The sequence below is a fragment of the Periplaneta americana genome, chromosome 2, assembly GCF_040183065.1.
Source record: "Periplaneta americana isolate PAMFEO1 chromosome 2, P.americana_PAMFEO1_priV1, whole genome shotgun sequence".
Lineage (NCBI taxonomy): Eukaryota > Metazoa > Arthropoda > Insecta > Blattodea > Blattidae > Periplaneta > Periplaneta americana.
Window position 1 is genome coordinate 41,381,937 of NC_091118.1, and position 27,858 is coordinate 41,409,794.

At 37.8% G+C, this 27,858-nt stretch overlaps 1 protein-coding gene across 7 annotated transcripts in view; it reads right to left on the reverse strand.

Annotated features, from left to right (window-relative positions):
* The window catches only part of LOC138692931 (myosin-IIIb-like), a 519,118-nt gene that overhangs the window by 186,398 nt on the left and 304,862 nt on the right, over positions 1 to 27,858 (reverse strand). For all 7 annotated transcript variants that reach the window (XM_069816353.1, XM_069816334.1, XM_069816367.1 and 4 more), the window contains one exon: positions 2,625 to 2,765. In XM_069816353.1, the coding sequence (XP_069672454.1) occupies positions 2,625 to 2,757 (133 nt within the window). In that variant the 5' untranslated portion in view covers positions 2,758 to 2,765. The remainder of the gene's footprint in view (positions 1 to 2,624; positions 2,766 to 27,858) is intronic.

Sequence of the window (27,858 nt, forward strand, 5' to 3'; positions counted from 1 at the left end):
CCAAGGTACTTGAATTTTTCCATCTTTTCAAAGGATAAATTTCCAATTTCTGTATCATCTCGTCGCGGGTGTAGTGTAGACCAGCCTCCTATGGCGGTAAATTGATCTGCATAACTGGCTTCATATGGGTGAATGACGTAAGTCAAGTACCCGCCACTGGCTAAAATATATATTTCCATTTCGTACTATGTTCCGGTCACGAGACATAATCATATACTTTGTCTTTTCGGGATTTACTTCCAAACCTATCTCCTTACTTGCTATAAGTAAAATTCCCGTGTTTTCCCGAATAGTTTGTAGATTCCAAACAGGTAGGCTATAGATAAGATAAACAAGATGCAGTAGAACCTCTATTATCCGTGGTAATGAAGGGGATGAGCTGAACGGTTAATCGATTTATTTTTTATTGGGTTATTTTACGACGCTGTATCAACATCTAGGTTATTTAGCGTCTGAATGAAATGAAGGTGATAATGCCGGTGAAATGAGTCCGGGGTCCAACACCGAAAGTTACCCAGCATTTGCTCATATTGAGTTGAGGGAAAACCCCGGAAAAAACCTCAACCAGGTAACTTTTCCCGACCGGGATTCGAACCCGGGCCACCTAGTTTCGCGGCCAGATGCGCTGACCGTTACTCCACAGGTGTGGACCGGTTAATCGAAAAAATCGGATAATCCGTACCATAAAAGACTTTCCTAAATTAAGTGCATAATGCAGTTCTGTTTCGTAATTTTCTTAGTGATCATGTGTTTTAACACGTTAAATAGTGGATCAGCCTAATTGTCAACGACGGGGTTTTAAGAGTCAGGAAACTTCCTATAATTGCCGTCTGTGGAAAGGTGGGAAAAGTATAGGTCTCATATTATAGATTTAAGTAATTTATACTCTTTATCCTTGTTTTTTATTAAATCTCGCACTTGTAAGTCCAATCTCGTATCCTGGTGTGAGATGAACCACAGCTCCTCTTTTCCAAAAGCACTAAATTATTTTCACATTTCTTCGATACTTAGCATAGCACAACATATTTTCTTTTGGCACTTGTGGAAGATGTTTTGCAGAGAAGTTAGACAGTCACTCGAACAGTAGACATTACTGTGTAAGGGCAAAAACTTGTAATAACACTCTCTAAAAAAATGGTACTAATATAATGTACAATATTCAATATTTTTTTCTGTAGCAAAAAATAAAAAGGAGAGAGTAACAGACGGATAATCCGCCAATCGGTTAATAGGGTGACTGATAATCGAGGTTCTACTGTATTATCCAGCTCTGAAATGGTGGCATCCACTCAGAAATCTACTTACGTCTTCCGTAGAGACGAACCTATTTTTCGGGGTAGAATGAGGGTGTATGGGTTAGTATGAAATTGGTTGTCGTACTGTGAAGTTGTTTCTCGTACTGTTACTATCCGACCGCAATGCAGCAGCTAGCTTTCTAGTTGTACTAATATGATTGACAATTCTCAATCATAAATCTTTTAATATTCGTTTCATTTCATTAAGGCTACACGCGTGAAAAAAAACAATTCTACAATTTGAAGCTATATAGCAGGGGTCATCAGCACAGAGCACGCTGGGACTAGCGTCTCTTACCCGCAGAAAACGCAGTGCACCATGGTGCACTCCGTAGCTGCTAGCGGGTATGCTCTCTATCTCTCCCTCCTGTACGACGGTGCACACGGGACGGCACCGCGTACCCTTTGTACATTTCACGACCACTGCTGTACAGAATGAACCGTAAGTAATGTAATTAATTTCAGGAGGTTATTCTTTGAGATATTTCAAACAAAAGAGTTTAATACAATTTTGCGTGTTTTGGGAAAGCCATTGATTCCCTCAGTCGTCATAGTTGGCTTTCGTAACCGGATTTCGCTACCTATCGTGGCGCCACCGGCGTGGCTCAGTCGGTTAAGGTGCTTGCCTGCCGGTCTGAAGTTGCGCTCGGGCGCGGGTTCGATCCCCGCTTGGGCTGATTACCTGGTTGGGTTTTTCCGAGGTTTTCCCCAACCGTAAGGTGAATGCCAGGTAATCTATGGCGAATCCTCGGCCCCATCTCGCCAAATACCATCTCGCTATCACCAATCTCATCGACGCTAAATAACCTCGTAGTTGATACAGCGTCGTTAAATAACCAACTAAAAAAAATCTATCGTGGCTACCCAAGTGCATCCGATGCTGGGCAGGCACCGATCCCATCCATTGGACGAAATATCATCATAAAATTTCTTCCCCGAGGAGGACTCGAGTCCACACCTGTGGAGTAACAGTTAGCGCGACTGACCGCGAAACCAGGTGGCCCGGGTTCGAATCTCGGTCGAGGCAAGTTACCTGGTTGAGGTTTTCCGGGGTTTTCGCTCACCCCAATATGAGCAAATGCTGAGTAACTTTCGGTACTGGACCCCGGACTCATTTCATCGGCACTATCACCTTCATTTCATTCAGACTTTATCTAGTAAGTTTTCTCTGCAACTCCTAGAAAAGTGTAATAAGAATTCTGAAACACCCTGTATGATTTGCCGTAAGACGGAAAGGGCCAGAGAGCGAAATTGTTGACCAGATCATTAATCTGTGCAGGTGTACAGACTTCCTGAATTCCTAGACCTGTCAGGGGTCAGAGTGCTTACCGGTCACAGTGTCGCGCGCGCTGAACACTTCCCCGTAGGTGCCCTCGCCGATGAGGTCCTGCAGCACGAAGCGGTCACCCGGAGCGGGCAGCTCCTCGAAGTTGACGTGCTGGCTCAGTCCGTGGTAGGCCATGTCCACACCTGCGGGCAGAGAGCGATCGTCACTCATTAACACACATACACCCACACGTCACACTGTCGGAGCCACTGCGTAGCTCATGAAGGAGGACTGGATTTCAGGTTCGAGGTTACTCTAGGAAGTGGGTTCGAATCCCGCTTAAGCTGATCACCTGGTTGGCTTTTGACGTAGAACTACATGTTTATTCGCACTAAGCATGGGATAGAGGTGATTAGAACTGACCGTCACATTAAAATGCAACCCCCTCCCCTTGTTCTCCTTATATTCCCCTTGATCTCCTTGCATTCACCCTGTTCTCCTTGAATTCCCCTTGTTCTCCTTGCCTTCCCCTCGTTATCCTTGCCTTCTCCTCGTTATCCTTGTCTTCCCCTTGTTATCCTTGTCTTCCCCGCCTTCCCCGTGTTTTCTCCTCGTCCTCTTTGTTTCCCTTTACATTCTTCTCGTTCGCCTTGTAATTCCCTTGTTCTCCTTGAATTCATCTGTTCCCCTTGTATTCTCCTTGTTATCCTTCTATGCCCTTGTTTTCCATGTTTTCCCTTGTTCCTCTTTTCTATCCTTTGTTTCCCTGGTCTTCCCTTTGTTCTCATTTTATTCAACTTGTTCTCCTTGTATTCCCATTGTTATCCTTGCCCACTTATACTTTTCTTTTCTTCTCCTTGTTGTCCTTGTATTTGCCTATTCATTCTTCTATTCCCCTTGTTTTCCTTCTATCAACCTAGTTTTCTTTGTTTACCCCTTGTTACCCTTGTATTAATCTAGTTATCCCCGTATTCGTCTAGTTCTCCTCATCATCCCTCTGTTCTCCTTCCTTCCCCTCGCTTTCTTAGCTTTCCCTTTGTTTTTCTTTTCTTTTCTTTGTTTTTCTTGTTTCACCCTTGTTTTCTTTGTCTACCCTAGTTCCTCTTGTATTCACCTAGTTCTCCTTGTTTACCAGTTCGCCTTATCATCCCTCTGTTCTCCTTCCTTCTCTTCGTTTTTTTTGTTGCCTTTCCTTTGTTCTCATTTTTTCCTTGTTCTCCTTCTCTTCCCCATCTTGTTTCCCCCTTGTTTTCCTTCTACTCCCCTGATTATCCCTATCTTTCCACTGTTCTATTCTTGCCCTTGTTATCCCTATATATTTCCCCCTTTCCCCTAGTATTCCTCTTTTATGATCTCACCCAATGTAGTATTACATAAACATACTCCGCATAGCATTTCGCATGGTAAAGCTATGCACCTGTTCCCTCCCCCCTCTCTCTCAAGGATTTTCCCCAATAGTAAGAAAAATATTGCGCAATCTCTTGGTGAATTGTTGGATTCATTTCACTAAATACCATCTCACTTGGAGACTGAAACAACCCCCTAGGTCTATACTCGTATTGATGATGATGACGATGACTGACATCTATCTTCAGCAATTATACACATGAAGAGATCCGTTGTGAGTTTGTCATCCCTGCTTATTACCTTCAATGATTCGAAGCTACAGTATAAATCTTCAGGTTCGTCACGTCTGTCTTCCCCAAAGAACATCACTGCCCTAGTGTACAAGATTGACACATGTCTGGTCTAGGATGCATGACATTATTTTGCTCTTGAGTGGATTGGGAAAATTGCAGACATACGTCACGCAACTTGTCTCGTCCGGGATTTAAAAGCGAGCACGGCTGTTTGATGATCAGACTTGTTGATCGCTATTACAATGTAGTTTGAGTGTCGGCTATACAGGCTCAAGATAATGCAACAAAGCCCGGTGAGATCATGTTGCACTTATATCAGACAATGAAGGATTTTCCCCACAGAACATCCGTCTCCTTAAAATCAAATACCATTCCTCAACCTTCCCCAATGGCAAAGTTTAGTTTCATTGTTTGTAGCACGTCGAGTAAAAGAAACTTCTGATGAGTTCATCAAGTGGACGGAAGTTTACACCAAACCGGACACGGTGCAGGCACCCAAAAGTCCAGCACAACTGTAACTATCTGGAAAACAAGGAAGTAAACAAGCCACTGCTGATTTACGGTCTAATGCTCTCAAAATAAAAACAGAAAGCAATAATAATCACACATAAGCGGATACCCGCTGATGCAAACTTTCTTATCCTGCGGTGATCCACCAGAACAGCCGGATTAGTGTTGAGTTTCTCTGGCGACATAGGCTCGGTAGATTAAACTCACATTAAACCTTGTAAAGATATAAATTAGCTTATGTTCCATTATATTCCTGGATAATTGGAAACTGTTTCGCAGCACTGCTACTAATCTAGGGGGACTATCCAGACGATGAGATGTGGTGAAATGGAAACCGCAAGTGATATCCCCATTGCACAATGTTTTTACCACAGATCTCAACATCCACTGGGAGTAAACCTTCTATTAGGCTACATAATTTATGTACAGTAAAATCTGTCTATAGAGGAATCTTAATAAGAAGGAAACCCGTCGATACGGAAAGAAAATCCAAGCACGGAACGGTATATACATGAAAACGACTTCTGTAACGAGTAAACGGAATAGAAAACGACTTCTATAAGCAGGAAACTTCTGTAACGAGGAAACGGAATAGAAAACGACTTCCATAAGCAGGAAACTTCTGTAACGAGGAAACGGAACAGAAAACGACTTCCATAAGCAGGAAACTTCTGTAATGAGGAAACGGAATAGAAAACGACTTCTATAAGCAGGAAACTTCTGTAACGAGTAAACGGAATAGAAAACGACTTCTATAAGCAGGAAACTTCTGTAACGAGGAAACGGAATAGAAAACGACTTCTATAAGCAGGAAACTCCTGTAAAGGGGAAACGGAATAGAAAACGACTTCTATAAGCAGGAAACTTCTGTAACGAGGAAACGGAATAGAAAACGACTTCTATAAGCAGGAAACTTCTGTAACGGGGAAACGGAATAGAAAATGACTTCTATAAGCAGGAAACTTCTGTAACGGGGAAACGGAATATAAAACGACTTCTATAAGCAGGAAACTTCTGTAACGAGTAAACGGAATAGAAAACTACTTCTATAAGCAGGAAACTTCTGCAACGAGGAAACGGAACAGAAAACGACTTCTATAAGCAGCAAATTTCTGTAACGGGGAAACGGAACAGAAAACGACTTCTATAAGCAGCAAATTTCTGTAACGGGGAAACGGAATAGAAAACGACTTCTATAAGCAGGAAACTTCTGTGAAGTGGAGACGGAATAGAAAACGACTTCTATAGCCTAAGCAGAAAACTTCCGTAACACGGAAACGGAGTAGAAAACGACTTCTATAAGCAGGAAACTTCTGTAACGATAAAACGGAATAGAAAACGACTTTTATAAGCAGGAAACTTCCGTAACTTGGAAACAGAATAGAAAACGATTTCTATGCGCTGGAAACTTCCGTAACGCGGAAACGGAATGGCTTAAAAGTACGAATGGTTTGTTGTTGTCTAAATGAGACGGACATTTATTTTTACGTTAACGACACAACTACAGAGTAGGCACTGCAATAATACGTATTTCTTCCATGTACTCAGTACGTCAACATAATTTTACCTAAATGGTGCACTGAAATGTAGGTAGGTGCTGATTTTAAGTGTGCAGTCTGTTAGTTTTATTTTAAATAAGATTTACCAAAAAAGTAGAACAAGATGATCCAATCACAACGTCGTGAACATAAATAAAGTTAAGCATCAAGATGAGACCAGCTCTGTTACGTCTTCAAAATAGGTACCCTAGCCGCAAAAAGTCATATTTTTATGTGTGGTTTAAGTTGTATTTTTTGCACGATCGTCTTTTTTTTGTTACATTTACAGCTAATGTTGTTAGGCCTTGAAAGTCAGAATTCCCACACACAAACTTCTCGCTAGGGAAACCATTCTTCACAACATAAAACTATACTGAAATAGACTCATTACAGTGCACTTACTGTTACTTAGTTACCATTACAGTGCAGTTTTGCGAAAGTTTTGGAACATTGCTCTAAATTTTCAATGCAAAATATATTGTATTTGCAATTTTAAAAATATGATCGTGCAAAAAGTGTTGTACGAGTACAGTACAAGTTTATGAAGTGCATTACAAAATCTAGGAAATTGAAAAACTCGCTCTGCTCGTTTTTCAAACTTTTCTTCGATTTTGCTGCTCACCACCATCGAAATGTTACATTATATAACATTGTGTACTATTTAAGGTAATATCGTGATTATGGATATTTTCCTAGTGCGCCTGAGACCTCTGCCATTGGTTCAATAGCAATTATACTTCCTCCCTACTCTGGAGGCAATGTTTACATCTCCTGTCAGACATTATGGAACTTAGTATAGCTAGGCCACATATCAATTTTAAACGTTTTAATCTTTAGATGAGGTTAACTATTATCAGTTATTTACTAGTTATTCATTTAATAACGGCCTAATGTTAAAGAACAATTGATTCAATATTATATGCATTGTAAAAATGCAACGAGTTATTAAACTCCATTATCCTATACTTAAAACGTTTCCTGCTACGATATAAGCGTATTTTTCTTCTACTTATGTCAACAGTTGTTTTGACAAGTTATACTTATTAAACACAAAAACAGATCCCGCATTATGGACGAAAACATAGCGCAGTTTGGGACTTGCCGTGTGTAACATTCAGCTGGACTTCGTTTCCGTTTCAGAAATATGATCGGTTTTCTTATATTTTTAAGTAATCTTACAAATGAGGTCTGTTTTCTTTTAAATTATTCATGCATTAATACAGAACGATTTGCTTCCTTGCAATAAAGACATTGAGATTAATGAATATACTGCTTGCTTGATTATAAATATAGCATATTCTACCTAGAGATAGACAGGAAAGGAGCTATGGAATGTTAATTTCAGCATGTGCACGAACCACCAGTGATTGTAGTTTTCATGCCAAGTACCTCTCCCTCGTCTCCGTACTTCTTAGGTTGTGTCTCGTGTATAATCACAGCAGTTCGTGTTTTGATCACCGCTGGTTTAAGAGATAGCTCTGTCATCTGATTTTTACGTCACAGTCCACGCATGCGTCCGTCCATGTCCATTTGAATCGGTCATTTGTAAAACCACATGAGTCCACATTTTTACGAAAATGAGGTACCGGTACTATACGAAGCACTATAGGTAGACGCATCATTTCCAGTCAAAACAACATGAATCCGATCATTACTAAGCATTCTATAAAATCTTAAAATATTGAGTTCTTTCAAAACCACATCAGTCCCGATTCATGTGGCTTTAACGCTTAACGCCATGATAACGCCATGATGCAGCCATGATGCATTTGCTGTCACGCACTTCTTTGTCAAGGAGTTGGGCAGTGAGTTTAGTTCCAAGATTTGAGTAGAAGAAAAAATAATCAACAGTGTTCTATGAAAGTAGGCCTACCTGTACCGGATAGAATATACATTTTTAATAAAAACTACGTCATTTGAAAGCGAAAATGAACAAAATGTGTACCTGTGTACCTTCAAGGACTTGTAGAAGTGCATGATATAAAGAGAAAAAGTCCTCGAAGAGAGATCCCAAAGCAAGAAACACCGTCTTTGTTGGAGGGATAATGTGCAATTTATGTTATTTCTTATTGTGAACTAAAGATATGTCTGTACTCATACATTGCCGTTAAACATGTGACACACTGGTATGAAAATTAATTACTCGAATAACTTTTTTTTTAGTCGGCTATGATATTTTGAATTTAATTTGTGAATGATATGAAACATTTTGAATATGGAATAAAAATAACAATACAAATTGATTGAAAACTGTATAATAATGTATTTCACACTACAATAAACAATAAACTTCATATTTTGTCAGGATACTGGAGTTGTTGTTATTGGTACTTGTTAAAATAACACAAGTCCAAGAAATTAAAAAAAATATATATATTTTAAGGTGATAAGAAACGAGATAATTAAGATACAATGTTTTTGTAATCAGACATACTAATGTAAAAATTTCACAGACCTAACAGAAAATCCATTAACTATAGGGGAGACTCGGGTGGTATCGGACATCGGGTAGTATCGGACAGTGCGTTTCTTTCATCTACCACCATATGGTAGTTCCTGAATGACATGGTTACGTTTCTCCATGCGACATCACAGAAACGTAACCATGTCAATCAGGTACTATCATCGTGTGGTAGATGAAAGAAACTCACTGTCCGATACTACCATCTCTCCCCTACGTAGTTTTTTCTATTTTTCTCGAAACTTATTTTCTGTGACTCATGTGGTTTTACAAATGACCTATTCATTTCACCAATCACACTCTGATTTATTTGTTATTTCATCCAATCATCCAACCACCATCCATCCATACATACACCCAATCAAACATCCATTTGCCTGTCCATTCCCTCCGTCCGTCTGTCCATAACGCCATTCACTAGACTGTGCAAGCAGTATTGTTCTCCAACCAGGAGATCAACCGTGAAAGGAATGTGCTTACTATTGCATCATCTATTGGAGCGAAGTAGATAGATAATATTATCGTTATAACGTCTGTTTAAAAACCATGCGCTCTCCTGCATTTGTTATTTCCTGTATGGAGAGATTAAAAGACCAGGAAATTAACAGTGATCTAATTTTGTAACTAGGGTAGTATAAACATGTGTGTATCAATGTTATTGTTTGTGCTGTGAGAGCGAGCCAATACAGATAAGAGTACCCACGTGTGTGACCTTATGACATCTTAGACATCAACATTCATTCACAGCATTACCCCGCTTCGTCTCATCCGGCAGAGACTTTCTCGTGGTTGGAGCACAGTATATAAATGTGTTCGCCGCCTCTTACGGTGTGTATATAGATTTTTGCTATCGTCTTCCAAAACCTGTCTTCGCTAAAAGTGGATATCGTCCAATGTTTAGCAACTATTAGGACTTGTTTATGGCTACAACTGTCCGCTATTAATCGGCCCGCTGGCCCCGGGTTGCGTGACGTCACGCCAGAATCGCGTGCCGGCACCAGGAAGCGACGACCTGGTCTTCCTATTACGTCAGCGCTGCAGACCGGAACTAACTACGAATATTGCGTGGTTCCCACTAGGACCACATCTCGAGTCTCTTATACAGAGGTATTGAAAATCTCGTATAGGAAGGGCTCCGGACCTCTGGGGCTTATCAGGCTACCAGTGTACGGATGGGACTTAGCTCTATCAAAGGCTAAGGCAGGATGGCCCACCTGTCAGTGTCGGTTGATTCAGGAAGGGCTTCGGACGCCGGGTTCTGGGAATTATTATGCTATTAGTCTGTGAATGGAACCTGGCTATATCAGGGGCTGAGGCAGGATGGCCCGCCTGTGAGCTCGGATTCACAAATACCATCCAGACCATCTGCCGGAGTTGGACAATCATCGCATATAGAAGGCACACAATGGGCCAAAACATACCTAAGTGCAGGGGTGGATGCAAGGGGGGGGATTAAGGGGATATATCCCCTCCCGAAATTTTGAGAAAAATACGAAACAAGAAACAAAAATAATATTAATTTTAATTCGTGAATGTACATAGGAATTAGAAAGTTTTCCACGTAAATTCTCTTTGCTAAAGTGTTAAATTCCAAGAACTGCAGGAAGACAAACACAGCGTTCTTACTTCAAGACAGAGAGTCATGAAGGGTATTTTAGGCTTTTAACTTTCCTTCTCTTCTTAGACTATTTCATTAGTCAGCTCAAGGACAGGTTTTTAAATCATAAGGGAATCCTAAAGTCCATACAAACTTTGCTGCCTAAAAACATAGTGCGAGCATCAGATGAAGATTTAGAAACTGCTGTTGAGGCTATAGTAAATCAGTGGCCCAATGATGTTGATGCATCACCAGAATCTTTCTTCAATGAATTGAAGATGTGGAGAAGAAATTTCCTTGATCAGAAAAATCTTCACCTAATGCCTACTGATTTTATATCATCTTTGAACAGGTGCAATGAGATTATTTTTCTCTGCACTCGTAAGGCGCTGAAACTTTTCTGCACGTTGCCTGTAACTACAGCAACACCAGAACGGTCGTTCTCAACATTGCGGTATTTGAAGACTTACTTGAGGAGCACGATGGGAGCAGACAGATTAAATGGACTGGCCTTGATGTATATACATAAAAATGTAGAAGTAAAAGCTCATGAAGTACTGGATGAAATGTTTAAGAAGCCTCGTCGCCTTCTTCTGTAAATGTCATTCTGTCATTGTTTTTGTATTGCAGTCATTGTAAATGTTAAAATAAAAAAAATTATGGTTTATTTAACAATTCTCGCAATTGCCGAGGTTATATCAGCGTCGCTGGTGTGCCGGAATTTTCTCCCCTCAGGACTTCTTTTACATGCCAGTAAATCGACTGATATGAGGCCTGTCGCATTTAAACACACTTAAATGCCATCGAGCTGGGTTGGGGTAGAACCCGCAACTTCAAGCACGAAGGCTATACCGACTACGCTACTCAGGCCAACTTGTAAATGTTTGTGACTCGGAAACAAATTGTGAGTACTGTTATATAAAGTTATTTCTCATTACTCCATTTTTACTATCTCCTCAAATCCCTTCCCGAAAAAAAAATCCTACGTCCGCCCCTGCCTAAGTGTATGGACCCATCCTGTGTCCAGCCTTCGAAAAGCTAAGCCAAGCCATAATAGGCTACAGTATGATATGGTATTATTAGTATAAAATAGTGTAATAGAATAGTACGATATAATATAACACTATAGAAAAAGTAACAAAACATTAATACGCCAAAATGCGACGGAATAAAGCTGGGAAGCGTAGTATAATACCAACAAAATTGACTAGGACTATACAGATTACACTGAACAACAAATTTTTACTTTTTGTCTTGCTCCGCAATAAAAATAGGTGAATATTACTAATATGTGTGCCCTAAATATGAATTTAAAATCCAAATTGCCCTATCACGTACCATTTTCCGGGGAAAATAAATTGAATTATTTGTGACAAAACTTAGTTCTATTTGTTTTTAATTTTTCGCTGCTACTGATAAAATTACAACACACTAAGGATTCGAAATTCCTCATAATACTTGAAAAATGTATAATGGATATAAAAATGATGTTACATAGTTCAAAACATAACAATAAAAATATTTCTTGCGTGTAATGAAAAAAAATCTCGGAATTTGATCTTACATTTAAAATAATTTTCTGGATGACTTCTGTTTATAACTAGATCCGGGACTGTATTTTACAAGGAACCAAAAATAGTCTGCAAGCATTGTGAATTATGATCTTCCTTTATATCGCCTTTACATTTCAGATATTTCTTGATGAAATCTTTCCCCATGCTCGCCGTTTACCGCTCCAAAGTTAGGAGGAAAGAAACCCAAATGAGAATATAAAAAATGTATTTTGAGAGACATATTGCACTCCATTTTGTCATCTGCACTTAACATGGTTTTCACAACAAGTTCTATGTAATTCTCTGCCCTAGAATTTCCAAGGAAATTTGAGCAAACATCTTTGAAAGCGAGCCATGCATTCTTTCTTTAACGGAAAGTTTTATCTCAAACAAAGGGTCAGCCATAAATTTGTGAATTTGTGGACCGATGAAAATGCCCGCTTTTAATTTTCCTTCACTCAAACTGGTAAACGTTTCCTTTAAATACTGAAAACCACACCCTTGTTTCTTCATTGCATAGACCTCACTTTCAACTGTTACGAAATTTACTTAATAGAAGGGACCAATGCCTGTTTATTTATTAGACGTCACAAGAACATGCCAACAACCATACGAAACCGGAAATACGTCATAAACTCATAAAATACATTAGCTTTTGTTTTGTTTTATACCCTCAACCAGCGCCAGATGTTTTCTGGAGGAACGCTTATCGAAAAGTGAAATCACGGTATACCTTAAAAACCTTACGTGATACGAAGAAAAGAAATGCATTTTCGGATTGAGCGCACATCAAACCATAAGGGACACATTGTTTTAAGTCGGAGCAAAATTCTTGTTGTTCAGTGTTATTGACAAGTGAGGACAATATAGGTGGACATGACAGATTAGAGCAACATAGAATAGGCCTACTGACACGATAGTGTATGGGAACAGAGAAAATTGGAAGTATAGTTTAGGGCAATATAACATATTGACAAGATAGACTAGGACAACATAAAATACTCAAAAGACAGCTTAGGACAAGATAGAATAACATGCAGATTATGGTAACTTAAATTGTTATTGACAAGATAGAGTAGGACAACATGGGGAATTGATAAGATAGATTCGGATAAAGTAGAATATTATAGAGATAGATTAGGACAACATAGAATATTGAAAAAAACTGATTAAGAGAACAAAGAATATTGAAAAGATAGAACAGAATAACATAGAATATTGACACGACAGTGGGACAACTTAGAATACTGACATGATAGAATAGGGGAACATAGAACATTGATACGATAGAATAATTTCAAGGGAAAAATTGTTCCGGGGCTGGGTATCGATCCCGGGACCTCTGGTTGAACATACCAGTGCTCTACCAACTGAGCTACCCGGGAACTCCACCCGACACCGTCTCAACTTTTCCTTTATATCCACACAACTCGCGTGGGCTGACGAAACGCTAGAGACCCACATCGAGTGCACACAATCTCTGTGTCACTTGGAATTGTGGGAAAGGGAAAAGTTGAGACGGTGTCTGGTGGAGTTCCCGGGTAGCTCAGTTGGTAGAGCGCTGGTATGTTCAACCAGAGGTCCCGGGATCGATACCCAGCCCCGGAACAATTTTTCACTTGAAATTATTTAAATCTGCTTTACAGGGAGCTTTACCTGAAAGATTAGATTTGCATTGACACGATAGATTTGAAGAAAACAAATATTGACACGATAGATTAGAACGTTACAGATTATACACCGGCCAGACTGTGCAGGATATATATTTTTTTAAAGCTATTTATATTATTTTATCTTCTCTACAATATTTTGTACAATATATGAAGGGTTCAGAACCATAGTGGGCCAAGCGCCATATAATAAAACATAGAAAAGAAGGGTTAAAATTAAGTTATTACCATAATTCAATGGAACCATATAGTAACTAATATAAAGTATGCACATTAAAACTAAATGGTATGTCAATCTTCATTAAACTAAGGTATTCAGTTACCTTTAACCCTTACTTTCTCAGTTTTTAATAAATGGCGCATGGCCCACTATGGGTCTGAACCCTTCATATACTCGTACATGAGATAGTTTCGTAGTATATTCTGCGTATATATTAATTTTTAATTGGTTAATTTACGACGCTTTATCAACTGCTAAGGTTGTCTAGCGTGTGAAAGAGATGAAAGTGATAATACCAGCGAAATGAGTCCAGGGTCCAGCGCCGAAAGTCACCCAGTATTTGCTCTTATTGGATTGAGGGAATACCCCGAAAAAAACCTCAACCACGTAACTCGTCCCAACCAGGATTTGAACCAGAGGCCCGTCCGTTTCACGGTCAGGTATGCTAACCATTACTCCAGAGCGGTGGACCGTATATATGTATATTGTCGTTGTTTAGTCAACTATCCGAAGACAGGTCTGAACCTCACAAGAGATATAATACGAATATAATACGAATATTTATTTTCAGTCAATGACTTTACTATTAATATACAGGATGTTTCAAAAATACGGGGCATAATATCAGGTATGTATTTCCCACATGTAGGCCTAGACAATCAAAATAGTTCATTACAACATGTGTCCGGAAATGCTTCATTTCCGAGTTATGGCCTTCACAACATTGAAATTCACCGGAACGTTTTTCTTTCCGCAGGTCGTTGTCATTACAGATGATGTTCAAAATGTCCACCTCCTGCTTGAATACAGACCTCACATCGATGTCTCATTGACCTGCGAACACGATCCCAAACTCCAGGAGTATTGCGTATGTCCTCAGAACATGCCACAATTCGATTCCGAAGGGATTCCAAATCAGGCACTGATTTTAAATGGCCCCACAAGTAGAAATAGAGAGGGTTCAGATTAGGTGAGCGTGGAGGCCAAGCAATTGGGCCACCTCTACCTATCCATCGATCAGGAAACCTTCGATCCAAGTACTGAATGTAACCTTCGCCTCGGAATGAACTGTCAGAGTGCCCTCTTAATGTCTCCTTTGACGGCAACGACCTGCGGAAAGAAAGACGTTCCGTTGAATTTCAATGTTGTGAAGGCCATAACTCGGAAATAAAGCATTTCCGGACACATGTTGTAATGAACTATTTTGATTGTCTACATGTGGGAAATACATACCTGAAATTATGCCTCGTATTTTTGAAACACTCTGTATGTAAGGTGCAAGTCCTTGAGTGGAAAGATGCATTACCATATAATATACAATATAATATACAGATTTCATTTTATTTTTTATTATTTTATTAGTGAAGACCTGCAAACATATTTGTATAAGTATTGTAATAACACGTGTGTTTTAATCATTTGACAGTAGGGTGTAGTCGCACAAGAAAGACACATTTATATCCTAATGATGTTGGTTTTTATCATATTGTATGCTTATTAATATATATTGTATTTTGGTTTTTAGAGACATATGTACCTGTTAGCGATGATATTGCTATATAGAATGTTGTATCTAATGATGTTGGTATGAAACCGACGAAAACGTTCATACAATATTAAATCATGTACTGTAAGGACTCGCACCTTACATATATTAATTGTAAAGTCATTGACTGAAAATAAATATTCGTATTATATATCATAGATTTTACTTGAAGTAAGTAAAGCGATCGGTTTGGAAGTAAATCCCGAAAAGACAAAGTATATGATTATGTCTCGTGACCAGAATATTGTACGAAATGGAAATATAAAAATTGGAGAGTTATCCTTCGAAGAGGTGGAAAAATTAAATATCTTGAAGCAACAGTAACAAATATAAATGACACTCGGGAGGAAATTAAACGCAGAATAAATATGGGAAGTGCGTGTTATTATTCGGCTGAGAAGCTCTTATCATCCAGTCTGCTGTCCAAAAATCTGAAAGTTAGAATTTATAAAACAGTTATATTACCGGTTCTGTATGGTTGTGAAACTTGGACTTCTGAGAGAGGAACATAGGTTAAGGGTGTTTGAGAATAAGGTGCTTAGGAAAATATTTGGGGCTAAGCGGGAGGAAGTTACAGGAGAATGGAGAAAGTTACACAACGCAGAACTGCACGCATTGTATTCTTCACCTGACATAATTAGGAACATTAAATCCAGACGTTTGAGATGGGCAGGGCATGTAGCACGTATGGGCGAATCCAGAAATGCATATAGAGTGTTAGTTGGGAGACCGGAGGGAAAAAGACCTTTAGGGATGCAGAGACGTAGATGGGAGGATAATATTAAAATGGATTTGAGGGAGGTGGGATATGATGATAGAGACTGGATTGGTCTTGCACAGGATAGGGACCGATGGCGGGCTTATGTGAGGGCGGCAATGAACCTTCGGGTTCCTTAAAAGCCATTTGTAAGTAAGTAAGTATTATATATCATAGACTTTTCTGAAAATTAATCAAAATGAATTGCAAACTATCACAAGAGATGCCAAAGGCACCACTTATGAGCCAACTAGACCAGGAAATAATGGGGTATGATAGCCAGTTCTTTCCTCCTCCATTGCATACATCGCCGACTAGCTACATATTACAGTAGTCAGACTTCAGATGCACACAAACAATTGTTCTTCCTCTGACACACATCATCAAGTGAGATGTACTGCCTGATAATAGAACTACGTATCAGCCAGAACCTCAATCAAAGGTGTATATGTATACAGTATATATATATGCATATATACATTTAATATATATGTTTGTATATATTGTACCAAACCGAGCGTTGGAGATACAATGCGTTGTTTGGAACAATGGAAGACCACAAAGCTGTATTCCCATGCGCCGGAACAGGGGTTTTATTGAAGAAGTTACGACTTCATTAAATTTGTTAGTAAACCAGCGTAAAATTCCCTCGCAACGGGGGAAAAATAATTTAAAATATGAATAATCATTGAATGGAGTCAACGCTGAAGGAACAACAACGAAAACTTTAATAATTTAAAGTTGGGTAGGGAAAGAGGTGTAGAGGCACGACGAAAATTTTGCGAAAGTTGATGGGAAGAAGCAAAACGAGACGTGGTTGCAATGAGTACGAGGGTGTATAAGAAAGCTTAACAGGGGGAAGAGAGGGCTTTATATTAAGCCAAAAGAAAGGTGAAGAAATATCCTAAAAGCGAATTACATGCCGTTCGATGAAATTAGATTCAGTTTCATTAGACAGACTTTATCATTCATGTAATTACTAGTGAGCGGATTTTTATGTGCTAAAAAATGTAAATATATTTATTTTTTATGTGCTAAAAAGTACGAAAATATTTGCTAAAACATTTTTTTTTTAATATGACAAAAATACCTTACTTAGCTTTGAAAAAAAAATGTTACTAGATACTCACCAACCACACTTGAGTGCTAGTAGTTGGCCGAGAATTGCAGTGAACAAAGGTAATCTCCAAATTCTCCATCACAAATGCATGCCGATTATCTCTGAACAACGACTTATACTGTGAAAACGATCTTTCCATATCACAGGACGTCAGACGTGCATATTTAAAGAGAGGAATGTCACAAACACAAACACCGTCAATTTCACCTACAGGTACTCCCTCCAATACTTGAGCAACTTTACACATTTTTTTATATCCACTGCTTTTCCCAAACACATTCTGGAATTTGTCCCTTTGTACTTCTACTTCTGAACCTGGTAGCGAGTCTAGTTTAATTTCCACGGCACGCACCTCCCTGTTTCAGACAACAGGTTTTTGGATGTTTCGATTTTTTTACGGTGTCACACAAAAAGCTTAGATTTGCTAATAGGAAAGCCAAATCGTTTCTTAAACAACCATATTTCAGTATATCTTGAAGGACATCGATTGACGAAGCCCGACAACAGGGAGTCACAACAAGATATACTGCCTTACTTGATAGACATGAGCGAGAGGCGAGAGATTTGTTTAAATTAAATAATGTTCATACCAGAGCTCTCATCTGTTGTGTTTCACAAACAAAGCATCTTCAGCAACAATAAACATTCCTAATTATTTGTTGCAAGATCTCTCCTTGTTCATGTTAATTTATTCTCTAATAATAACACTGATATGCTGCCTAGCAGTTCTCAGAACTTGAAGCGATACTATTACAAAAATGGATCACGGATACACCACACAGCGCTTAGAAACACGAAGCAACCAAGTATTCTTAAAAAGATAACATACTTCTGAGTAATATAATTGATTTAGTCTTAAAATATTTAAAAGTTCTTGTAATAGTAATATGCGTTACAAGAGCAGTATGTTGATGTTTTCATGTTCGAGGAAAAGATTGAAAAAGCGAAACGTAGTTGAGCTTTTTTAATTTCCGAGAACATGAAAACAAACGTACCGCTCGTGTATCGTACATTATTTTGTGCGAAGATCGTTTATTACATACCTGAAAGAGGAATTTCTAATTAGTTGCAATGAAATCTCCATCTTGGTTTCTGTTCAATGACGGCAACATTGGAAAACAAATATATCTATCTTCAACATTGTTCCTATAAAATGTTTTCTGTGTTTACTATACTGCAGCAGGCCGTGATATACGTCTGTCTTTTTTTTTCCTCCCAGTCTAGGTTGAGTCTGGAATCTTGTTGATTTTTTCACGGCTTCCTTAATGTTACTTGCATTACAAATGCAGTAACTTTTGTGGTGTTGTAGAGTTTACTTAATTTTTGCAAATATTTAAAAACAATAATTAACAGTGCAATTTAGGTGAAATTGCTGTGGTAAGTTTCCAATTTATAATTATTACTATATTGAACGTCTTTAAAAATAATATGTTCAAAGCCTAAAGCAGTAAAATGAATATGACGCTTAAGCGGTAAGAATAGGAAAATTGTTATGTGTGTTACGTTGGGAATACTGAATGTGGTATGTCACACTTACCGCGTATTGCTTGTGTGCGGAAAGCAAGCAAATACGCACGATCTCGCACAAAAAATTATTTTAGTAAAAAGTCTACAAGATTTATGTACGAGGGGGATCCAGGAAATAACGACCGTTCGCGCATACCCGCCGCGCAGCTGACTCCCCTTCCTTGTTTGAAGGTCAACTGGCTTCCTTAACATGCGTTCTCATAATGTTGTGAGTACTGGTTGCAACAAGTCGCCATTGTGCATTTTGTGTTACTTAAGAATGAACGACGTGATTGATAATCCCGCCGACTGTGAGGTGAGGAGTGTGATTCGATTTTTGAATGTCCAACATTTGAATCCTGCAGAAATTTACCGGCAATTGAAAGAAGAGTATGGTGATACTGTAATGAATGAAAGAAATGTGAGAAAATGGTGCGAAATGTTCAACAATGGGCGAACAAATGTCTACGATGAAACTCGACCCGGAAGCCCATCACTCATCACAGAAGACCTGAAGACTAAAGTGAACGACAGAATCTTGCAAGACAGGCGCACATCACTCGACGAATTGCATATTGCCTTTCCTGACATTTCTCTTTCTTTGCTTGGTGAAATTGTGTCGCAACATCTTGGCTACCACAAAATCTGTGCACGATGGGTTCCACGGCAACTGAGTGACCAACACAAAACTCAGAGAATGGCCTCAGCATTGACATTCTTGATACGATATCACACAGATGGAGACGCCTTTCTTGATCAAATTGTGACTGGTGATGAGACCTGGGTGTCTCACAACACCCCAGAGACCAAGCGCCAATCACGTCAGTGGCATCATCCCTCATCACCCAAGAAACCGAGAAAATTCAAACAGACTCTCTCAACACAAAAAGTCATGGCTACTGTCTTTTGGGATCGCAAAGGTGTTCTTTTGCTGGATTTCATGCCAAAAGGCACTACGATCAATGCAAATCGTTATTGTGAGACTTTACGAAAACTACGGCGAGCCATCCAAAACAAGAGGCGAGGAATGCTTTCGAGAGGAGTTGTGCTTCTTCACGACAACGCCCGCCCGCACACTGCTGCTTCAACTCGAGAATTGCTGGATCAATTCGGTTGGGAAATCTTTGATCATCCGCCCTATAGTCCAGACCTTGCTCCTAGCGATTTTCACCTTTTCACTAAGCTGAAAGACTTTCTGGGTGGTACGCGTTTTGGAAGTGATGAAGAGTTGAAGAAGACAGTGAACACCTGGCTTAATGAACTGGCGGCAGAGGAGTGTAACACGAGAATTCTAAAGCTAGTGAACAGATGCGACAAATGTTTAAATGTAGGTGGTGATTATGTAGAGAAGTGAAGGAAGCTTCAGTTATGTAACAGACTTTGTTTTTTCAAATAAATATATATTTTTTAATTATTACAACAAAACGGTCGTTATTTCCTGGACCCCCCCTCGTATTTATAATACTTTTCCTGAAAATATGTATTTACATAATTTTTTTGCAAAAATATGTGTTTTTATGTAAAATAAAATTCAGGTTTTAAACTTGAAACTTCATGTTCGGAATGTTTAACTTTGTTAATTGTGTTTTATCACACGCAAAAAGAATATTTAATTACATACGAATCCGCTCCTTAGTAATTACTCACCAGTGGAATGTAACTGGAAGTTGTTCTGTTATTGCTCCAATATCGACAACTCAACATCTCCTTTCCTTAAGAGCGTCTACAGTTTGAAAAGAATGTTAAATGAAGATGCACCAATTAGCAGTATTCACTTAAAATGTTTCTTCTCATTATGAGAGAAATGTTTATACCTGTTAAACTCGAATTACCGGAAACAACTTGCTATTTCTCTACTTTCTAATGATGGGATATCATTTTAGGGGGCGCCTCCAGGCCCGGTCATTATTGATCCTTGTTCTTTTTTGCCCACCAAGTGATCAACAAGACTTCTCCCCTCCAAACTCAATGCTTGTTATCATCTCTGGTCGTTTGTTTCCTTGCTGACAGTTCTCATTGTGCGTGGAGGAACCGAAAGTCTCATCGCGTAGCTTCACTCGCTGGCAGCGAAATATTGCCTCAATTTCACTCGATGTGTTCTCACTTCCCCATCAATTTGGGCCCCATTTTCCTGAAGAACACTGCCTCTAACAACCTTAACAGTGCCCTGTAAAGACGTTAGGCCATATAATGAAAAATGATAAATAACCATAATTTATTTATTTACTTATTTATGCTTATAACAAGCCAAAGCCCCAATTACAATAGACAGTACAGATATTCGTTAAAAAACATAGAATTGCATATAACATGAAAAAAGAGATGAAACAGATACAAATGCAGGATACAAGTGTAAATACAAATTAAAATGGAAAATGAGAAAAGGAAAAAAAGAAAAGAAGAATAGACAAATAGATACTACCTAAATAAGAGATACAGATATAGATATAAATGAAAAATACAAAATAAAATGGAAAATGAGAAAAGGAAAAAAAAGAAAAGAAGAATAGACAAATAGATACTACCTGAATAAGAGATACAGATATAGATATAAATGAAAAATACAAAATAAAATGGAAAATGAGAAAAGGAAAAAAAGAAAAGAAGAATAGACAAATAGATACTACCTAAATAAGAGATACAGATATAGATATAAATGAAAAATACAAAATAAAATAAATGAAAAATAGTTAAATATAGATATCATAGCCAAAAATGTAAAATGTAGCTATAATTGGCAAATTACAGAGTAACAAATAGCAATATTATATAAAATCAACTACCTTCAATATATTAATAAGAATATGTTTGTATTCCATGTAATAAATGCAGAAATCTAGATCCCATGTTTTACATATTTCATTGAAATTTGGACACTTTTTAACACTGGTGAATTTTTATGTGATGCAGTGTTTGGTTTTTTTATAATATAACAATTGACGATTTCTTAAATGTGATGTTCTAGCGTTAATCTGGATTTGTGATAATATTTCGCTATTATCCAGTAGACCGTTGAATATTTTATATATTAAAAGTTGCTCAGCAAGTAATCTACGACTTCCAAGAGACATTAAATTAAATTCAGCAAGTAGATTGTTGTACAAAATTTTGTTATGGAGGGCTGAACAATGATATCTTCTAAAATACAGATATCTAGAGAATCGTTTTTGAATTTTTTTCAATTTGATTACTATGTGATTTGCAAGTGGGTGACCAAATTACAGAGGCATATTCCAATTTAGCGCGAACATGACAATTAAAAAGGAGCGTCAAAGTCGAAGTGTTTTGTAAAGTTTTTGAATTTCTAATAATAAAACCCAGATTTTTAAAGCATTATTTGTTATATTAAATATGTGATTATGAAAAGTCAAATTATGATTAATAGTTACACCGAGATCTTTTACACAATATATTCGTTGTAATGGTTTATCGTTCAATGTATAATTACCTCTTAAATAAGATGTAGTCCTTGTATAAGTCATATAACAACATTTTTTGCATTAAAGTTTAACCCATTATTTAAAAGCCATTGATAAATATTGTTGATATCAATTTGTAGTAGTTCTAGATCGGACATATTTTGTATTGAATAATAATAATAATAATAATAATAATAATAATAATAATAATAAATGTATTTATTTATTTATATTTAATGTGCTGTACAACAGCCAGTGGCCAATTACAGTTCAGCACAAAGAATATAACAAAAACATCAGCAATGATATAAATTACAATAAAAGTTATAATGGAATAATTACACTAATGGCAATTAAATAAAATGATAATTGCAAATAAAATAATGGAGTCATATAAATGAAGAGTGGAATCATATAAATAGTATTACAAAGATATACAAGATAACGAGAATATTATAATACATAATGTGTAAAGAAAAGGTATAAATTAATAACAATTGATATAAAACTCAAAAAGTATGTACTACATATTAAATGAATCCAAGTTCAATCCATGCAAATTAGCATATTTTATACATTTGCAGACCGGAGATATATATATATTTAGAATTTCTATTATAAAAATTTTTATGAAATCTTAAACCCTTAGCAGGAATACGAAGACTGATATTGCTTATGAATGATTCACAATCAATATCACCCTTAACCCAGATAAGACTGACGTCCTACATACAGGACACCGGACGTTTTATTTTTTTAACATTGTTGTGTAAGATTTTCATAGTCGGCAATCATGATACCATAATCCTTATGTGTTATAAATTGCCTCCGATTTTTTTTATTATGTTCAGTCTGTCATAGTCATTGTTGTTAACATATTTGTGTGAGTCATGGCTGTGGAGCAGAACATGTTGTTCTCGAAGTCGGTATATATCACATGCTATAGATATAATGCTTTCGATATTGATAGGGCATACTCGTATGATGTACTTCGTATATAATAATTCATAATTAGATTCAATTTTTGATTTAGTGTTATACCATATCATTGTAAAGTTAGGCGTACTACATGTAGTACGTCAGTCATAAAAGGGGACATTTCATGAGACTGATGGTACTCATGTTATTATAGGGGGTTTTCACTAAATGAAGCCTTATAAATGATTCAGGACGACCAAGTTGCTATACCTAAGTGCAATAACATTTCAATCACCATTTTATCGCCAAAAAATGCGTGTGGTAACGTAACTGATGAGGATTCTGGTGTTGAAAATAACCCTACAATTGACAGTATGCCTGGTAGTCAGTTGCGAGCTGAGACGGAAGTAACCCTCAACACACAAGGAGAGGGAATGAATGATTATGATGACGAAAGTCATAATGGTGATGATGAACATAGTAAAGGCGATGGTAAGAATGGCAGTAGAAATACTAGTGATTCAGCAACCGATATACAGATGAAGAGAAAGAATAATACATTTCAATTGGGAAGAAGTTGACATACAGCAAGGAAATACTATATTTTTCAATTTCCGTGCACACAGTTTCAAGATATTCTAGAAATTTGAAGAAGAAAATATCAGTGAAATAGCCCAATATCATATATTAGTACAACAAAAATATGGGTGGACCAAAACATCAATCTGTACAAAACATCTATTAGAAGCAAGAAATGGTACTTTAGTCTGCATTGACGTAGCAGAACAAAATGCATGGCAGCTATACAAGATAAACTCCAACGAAAGACTCGATCATTTTGCATTTCGCAAACGTCTTGTCTTATCTGTTCTCGAATCCACTGCTCGACATGTACAGTAAAGCGGTAGACCAGCGGTCGTCAACTGACTGCACTCTCGGGCTAGCGTCTCTTACCCGCAGGTGCATTTGTGACTGCTGGCAGGTATGCTTTCTACCTAATCCTGCTGCACTTAACCTTTACCCATTTCAGCGAATGCTGACGACCACTGCGGTAGACCATCTCATCTAAGACTGAGCAAAAAGGTTCAAGGCTTGCTGGAAGTAATCATTTTATGGTATCTCAAGAAAAACAAACTCGATGCAGACAGTGTCACACAAAGACAACAATAATATGTATGAAGTGTGATATTGGTGTACATGTAAAATGTTTTATCACGTATCAGACACTATAAACATTCTCGAAAAAAAAACAATAATCTTATTGTGTGTGAGTGATATTATAATTTTGTGTTAATTTGATGTATTGTTAAGTTAAACAATTTATATATATTTGTGCTAAAACGATTTATGTCATATAATGTTTTTGCATGGGGATATGACTGACGTGCTATATAAAGGACACTGAAAATCTCGGATACTATCAACATAAAAAATTTAAAAACAGCTTTGTTATGTTATATCAATTACAATTAAATAATTCGTACAAAAAATCGTATTTTTTAACAAAAAATAATTCAGTCTTATCTGGGTTAATAACGTTACAAAAAAATAAATGATCAAGATCTTGACGTCTTGTAAATAAACTACAGCAATTAAAATTAATAATAATAATAATAATAATAATAATAATAATAATAATAATAGTTACATGCACCAAATCCCCACACTCATGTTAGCCCCTCGTTCTAACATAACGCTCAAAAACAAAAATTCCAATACCTATCTAATTAAAAAAGTTATAATAGATGCTCAAGATAAATGGAACACTGTATAGTAACGTGAGCTGCTGCCAGGAAATCAAAAGGAGGATAGCAATGACAACGGAAACTTTTAACAGAGAAAGGAGCATCTCCTGCGGACCTCTGGAGAAAGAACTAAGGGAGAGACTAGTGGAGTGCTTTGTGTGGAGTGTGACATTGTAGGGGGTAGAAACATAGACATTACGACGAAGTGAAGAGAAACAACTAGAAGCGTTTGAAATATGGATATGGAGAAGAACAGAGCGTGTGAAATGAACAGAGAGAATAAGAAATGAAGCTGTGCTACACTCTATACCAGATGTCTTTGGAGCAGATATAAACAACGGAACGAAATGCAAGAGAGCGCGGTTCACACGATACTAAATGTGTGTGTATGAATTAAGTGACCGACAACGTTCATATAACGAAAAGTGAAAATTGAAGTAATGTCTTTGAACATACCGTCTTGCATCAGTCACTAGTTGTATTACTGTCGTCTGCTCATACACCGCACAGATGCTAGACGCAATAGAACTATAGTAGTGGACGCGTCTCTGAATACCGTCTCGTAACCAGGATATGCACGCGCTAGTGTCTACAACGCTCTCAGCTAAGTAATGACTCGCCAACCAATGGGAGCGTACCGATAACACGAGATGCATCGAGACCCTTGTTATGGTCTTCTCCAACGACATCTGGTATAGAGTGTGGAACGAGTGGGTGAAGAAAGAATTATGCTGAAACTGATCAGGAAGAGGAAAAGGAATTGGTTGGGTCACTGACTGAGTAGAAACTGCCTACTGAAGGATGCACTGGAAGGAATGGTGAACGGGAGAAGAGTTCGGGGAAGAAGAAGATAGATGACAGTAAGATATATGAATCATGTGCGGAAACGAAGAGAATGGTAGAACATAGAAAAGATTGGAGAATGCTGGGTTTGCAGTGAACGACAAGCCCTTGGGCAGAACACTATCTATGTAGATATGTACAGTATATATGCTAGATGTAGGCCTATAATAGATGGTAAACGTATGATTTTTTTTGTACACTAAATTTAGTCGTTGGTGAACTACAGACCTATTTATTTAGTCCTGACAGCTCAGCAACGCGAAAGAGGAGAAGTAATAGGAGAGTGAGGAGAGCTCCGGAATAGAGGTAAGGGCGAGCGGTCGGTAAAGGAATGCAGTACAACTTAATTGTACTGGAAAAACAACGCTATACCGCACGCATGACATCCGAGTGACTAACTCAAACACCCCTTGGCGTAACTGAATGGACTCGCCTGACCTAGGCGCACATCGCCGGGGACTGTCAGGACTAAATTTATTTTATTTTATTGGGTTATTTTACGTCGCTGTATCAATATCTAGGTTATTTAGCGTCTGAATGAAATGAAAGTGGTAATGCCGGTGAAATGAGTCCGGGGTCCAGCACCGAAAGTTACTCAGCATTTTCTCATATTGGGTTGAGATAACCTCAACCAGGTAACTTGCCCCGACCGGGATTCGAACCCGGGTCACCTGGTTTCGCGGCCAGACGCGCTGACCGTTACTCCACAAGTGTGGTCTCTGTCAGGACTAAATAATCTTATTGTACACAACTTTTCTTTTCCTTTATTACCCACAATGGAATATAAGATTTAATAAAGCCGATATCAGCTCAGATCGTACTAAATACTCCGATGTAACTTCTACCAGAAATAGAAGTAGGCATCTGTAAGCCAAGGGACGCTTTGTCTGGATGACGCTCACTGGTCGTTAACGTACGGAACCACAAACCTTGCTGCAGTGTATCCTGAAGTTCCTCTGTCGTTTGTGTGGTCAGTTATAGATGTTCACAACATGGGAATAGACGTCCCTTTTCTGTTCCGTACGTTTCAGTTCACTTGAAATACCAGGTTGCAAACAGCAATTCCACAAATGAACTGTGGGCGGAACTTCGATATTAAACTAGTTTTCAGTTTTTGAACCTACAGAACAGTGAGAGAAAGTGCAGGACATTGGGACAGAGAATAGCCTACACAATGAAGGGAAATGGAACAATTCACTACGACTCCTCGTGTAAAATTACATTTACTATCTGTAAATTGGCATAATGTTCTCGGAAACCGTTGTTGTTTAGTCAACTGTCCTAAGACAGATCTGGACTCCACAAGTGACATCAATAAAGACAAGTAGGCCAGGAAATAATTGGGTAGGGTGGCCAGTTCATTTTCCCCTCCATTGCACATATCACCGATTAGCTACATACTACACTAATCAGACATCAGTTCTATACAAATAATTGTTCTTTCTCTAACACATATCGTGAAATGAGATGTACTGCCTGATAATAGATGTACATGTAAGCTATCCTCCGATTAGTGCACAACCACCAGGATCTCCACTGTCGAAAATGATTTTTTTAGTAACGACCGCTAGATGGAAGTACTGCTGCCTGCAATTCCATCAGGGTTATAACGCGACTTCTTTGTAGTCGCTGGATAGCAGCGTAGTGAAACTGATAGAAGTTGTGTTGAGAGTGCATCAGACTGGTCAAGCTGTTAGGCCTATACATAATGTGATCCTATTACGAGTATATCCGCTCTTCAGTATTTTAGGCTTTCTTTCTCCAATATTATTATATGATTTATTAATATATATTTTCTTTTTCATTTATCTCTAGTTCTTTTCTTGATTCATTCTTTCTTTCTTCCTTCCACTCTTTCATTTATTAATTTATTCTTTTTATTTCGTTCTTTCCTTTTTCATACATTGTTTCTATTATTTTTCCTTCTAAATGTTTCTTTAATAATAACTTAGCTTTTATATTCTTATCTTCTTTCGTTCTTTATACTTAATTTATTAAATTGTGCTTAACTGCTCTGTCCTTACCCTCATATTTCTCATTTCTTTCTTCCTTAATTTTTTTTTTCTTATCTTATTTTTATTTCTTCTTTCCTTCCACACCTAACGTCCAACCTTCCAACTCGAATTTCAACTCAAATTGAAGTCAGAAGATTTAGATGAATTGATAGTATTATGAGAGAGTACCGAGAAAAGAATGGTTAAGGATGTTGTAGAAGAAATAGCAGAAGAAAAATGAACGTTAGGTCCTCATCCT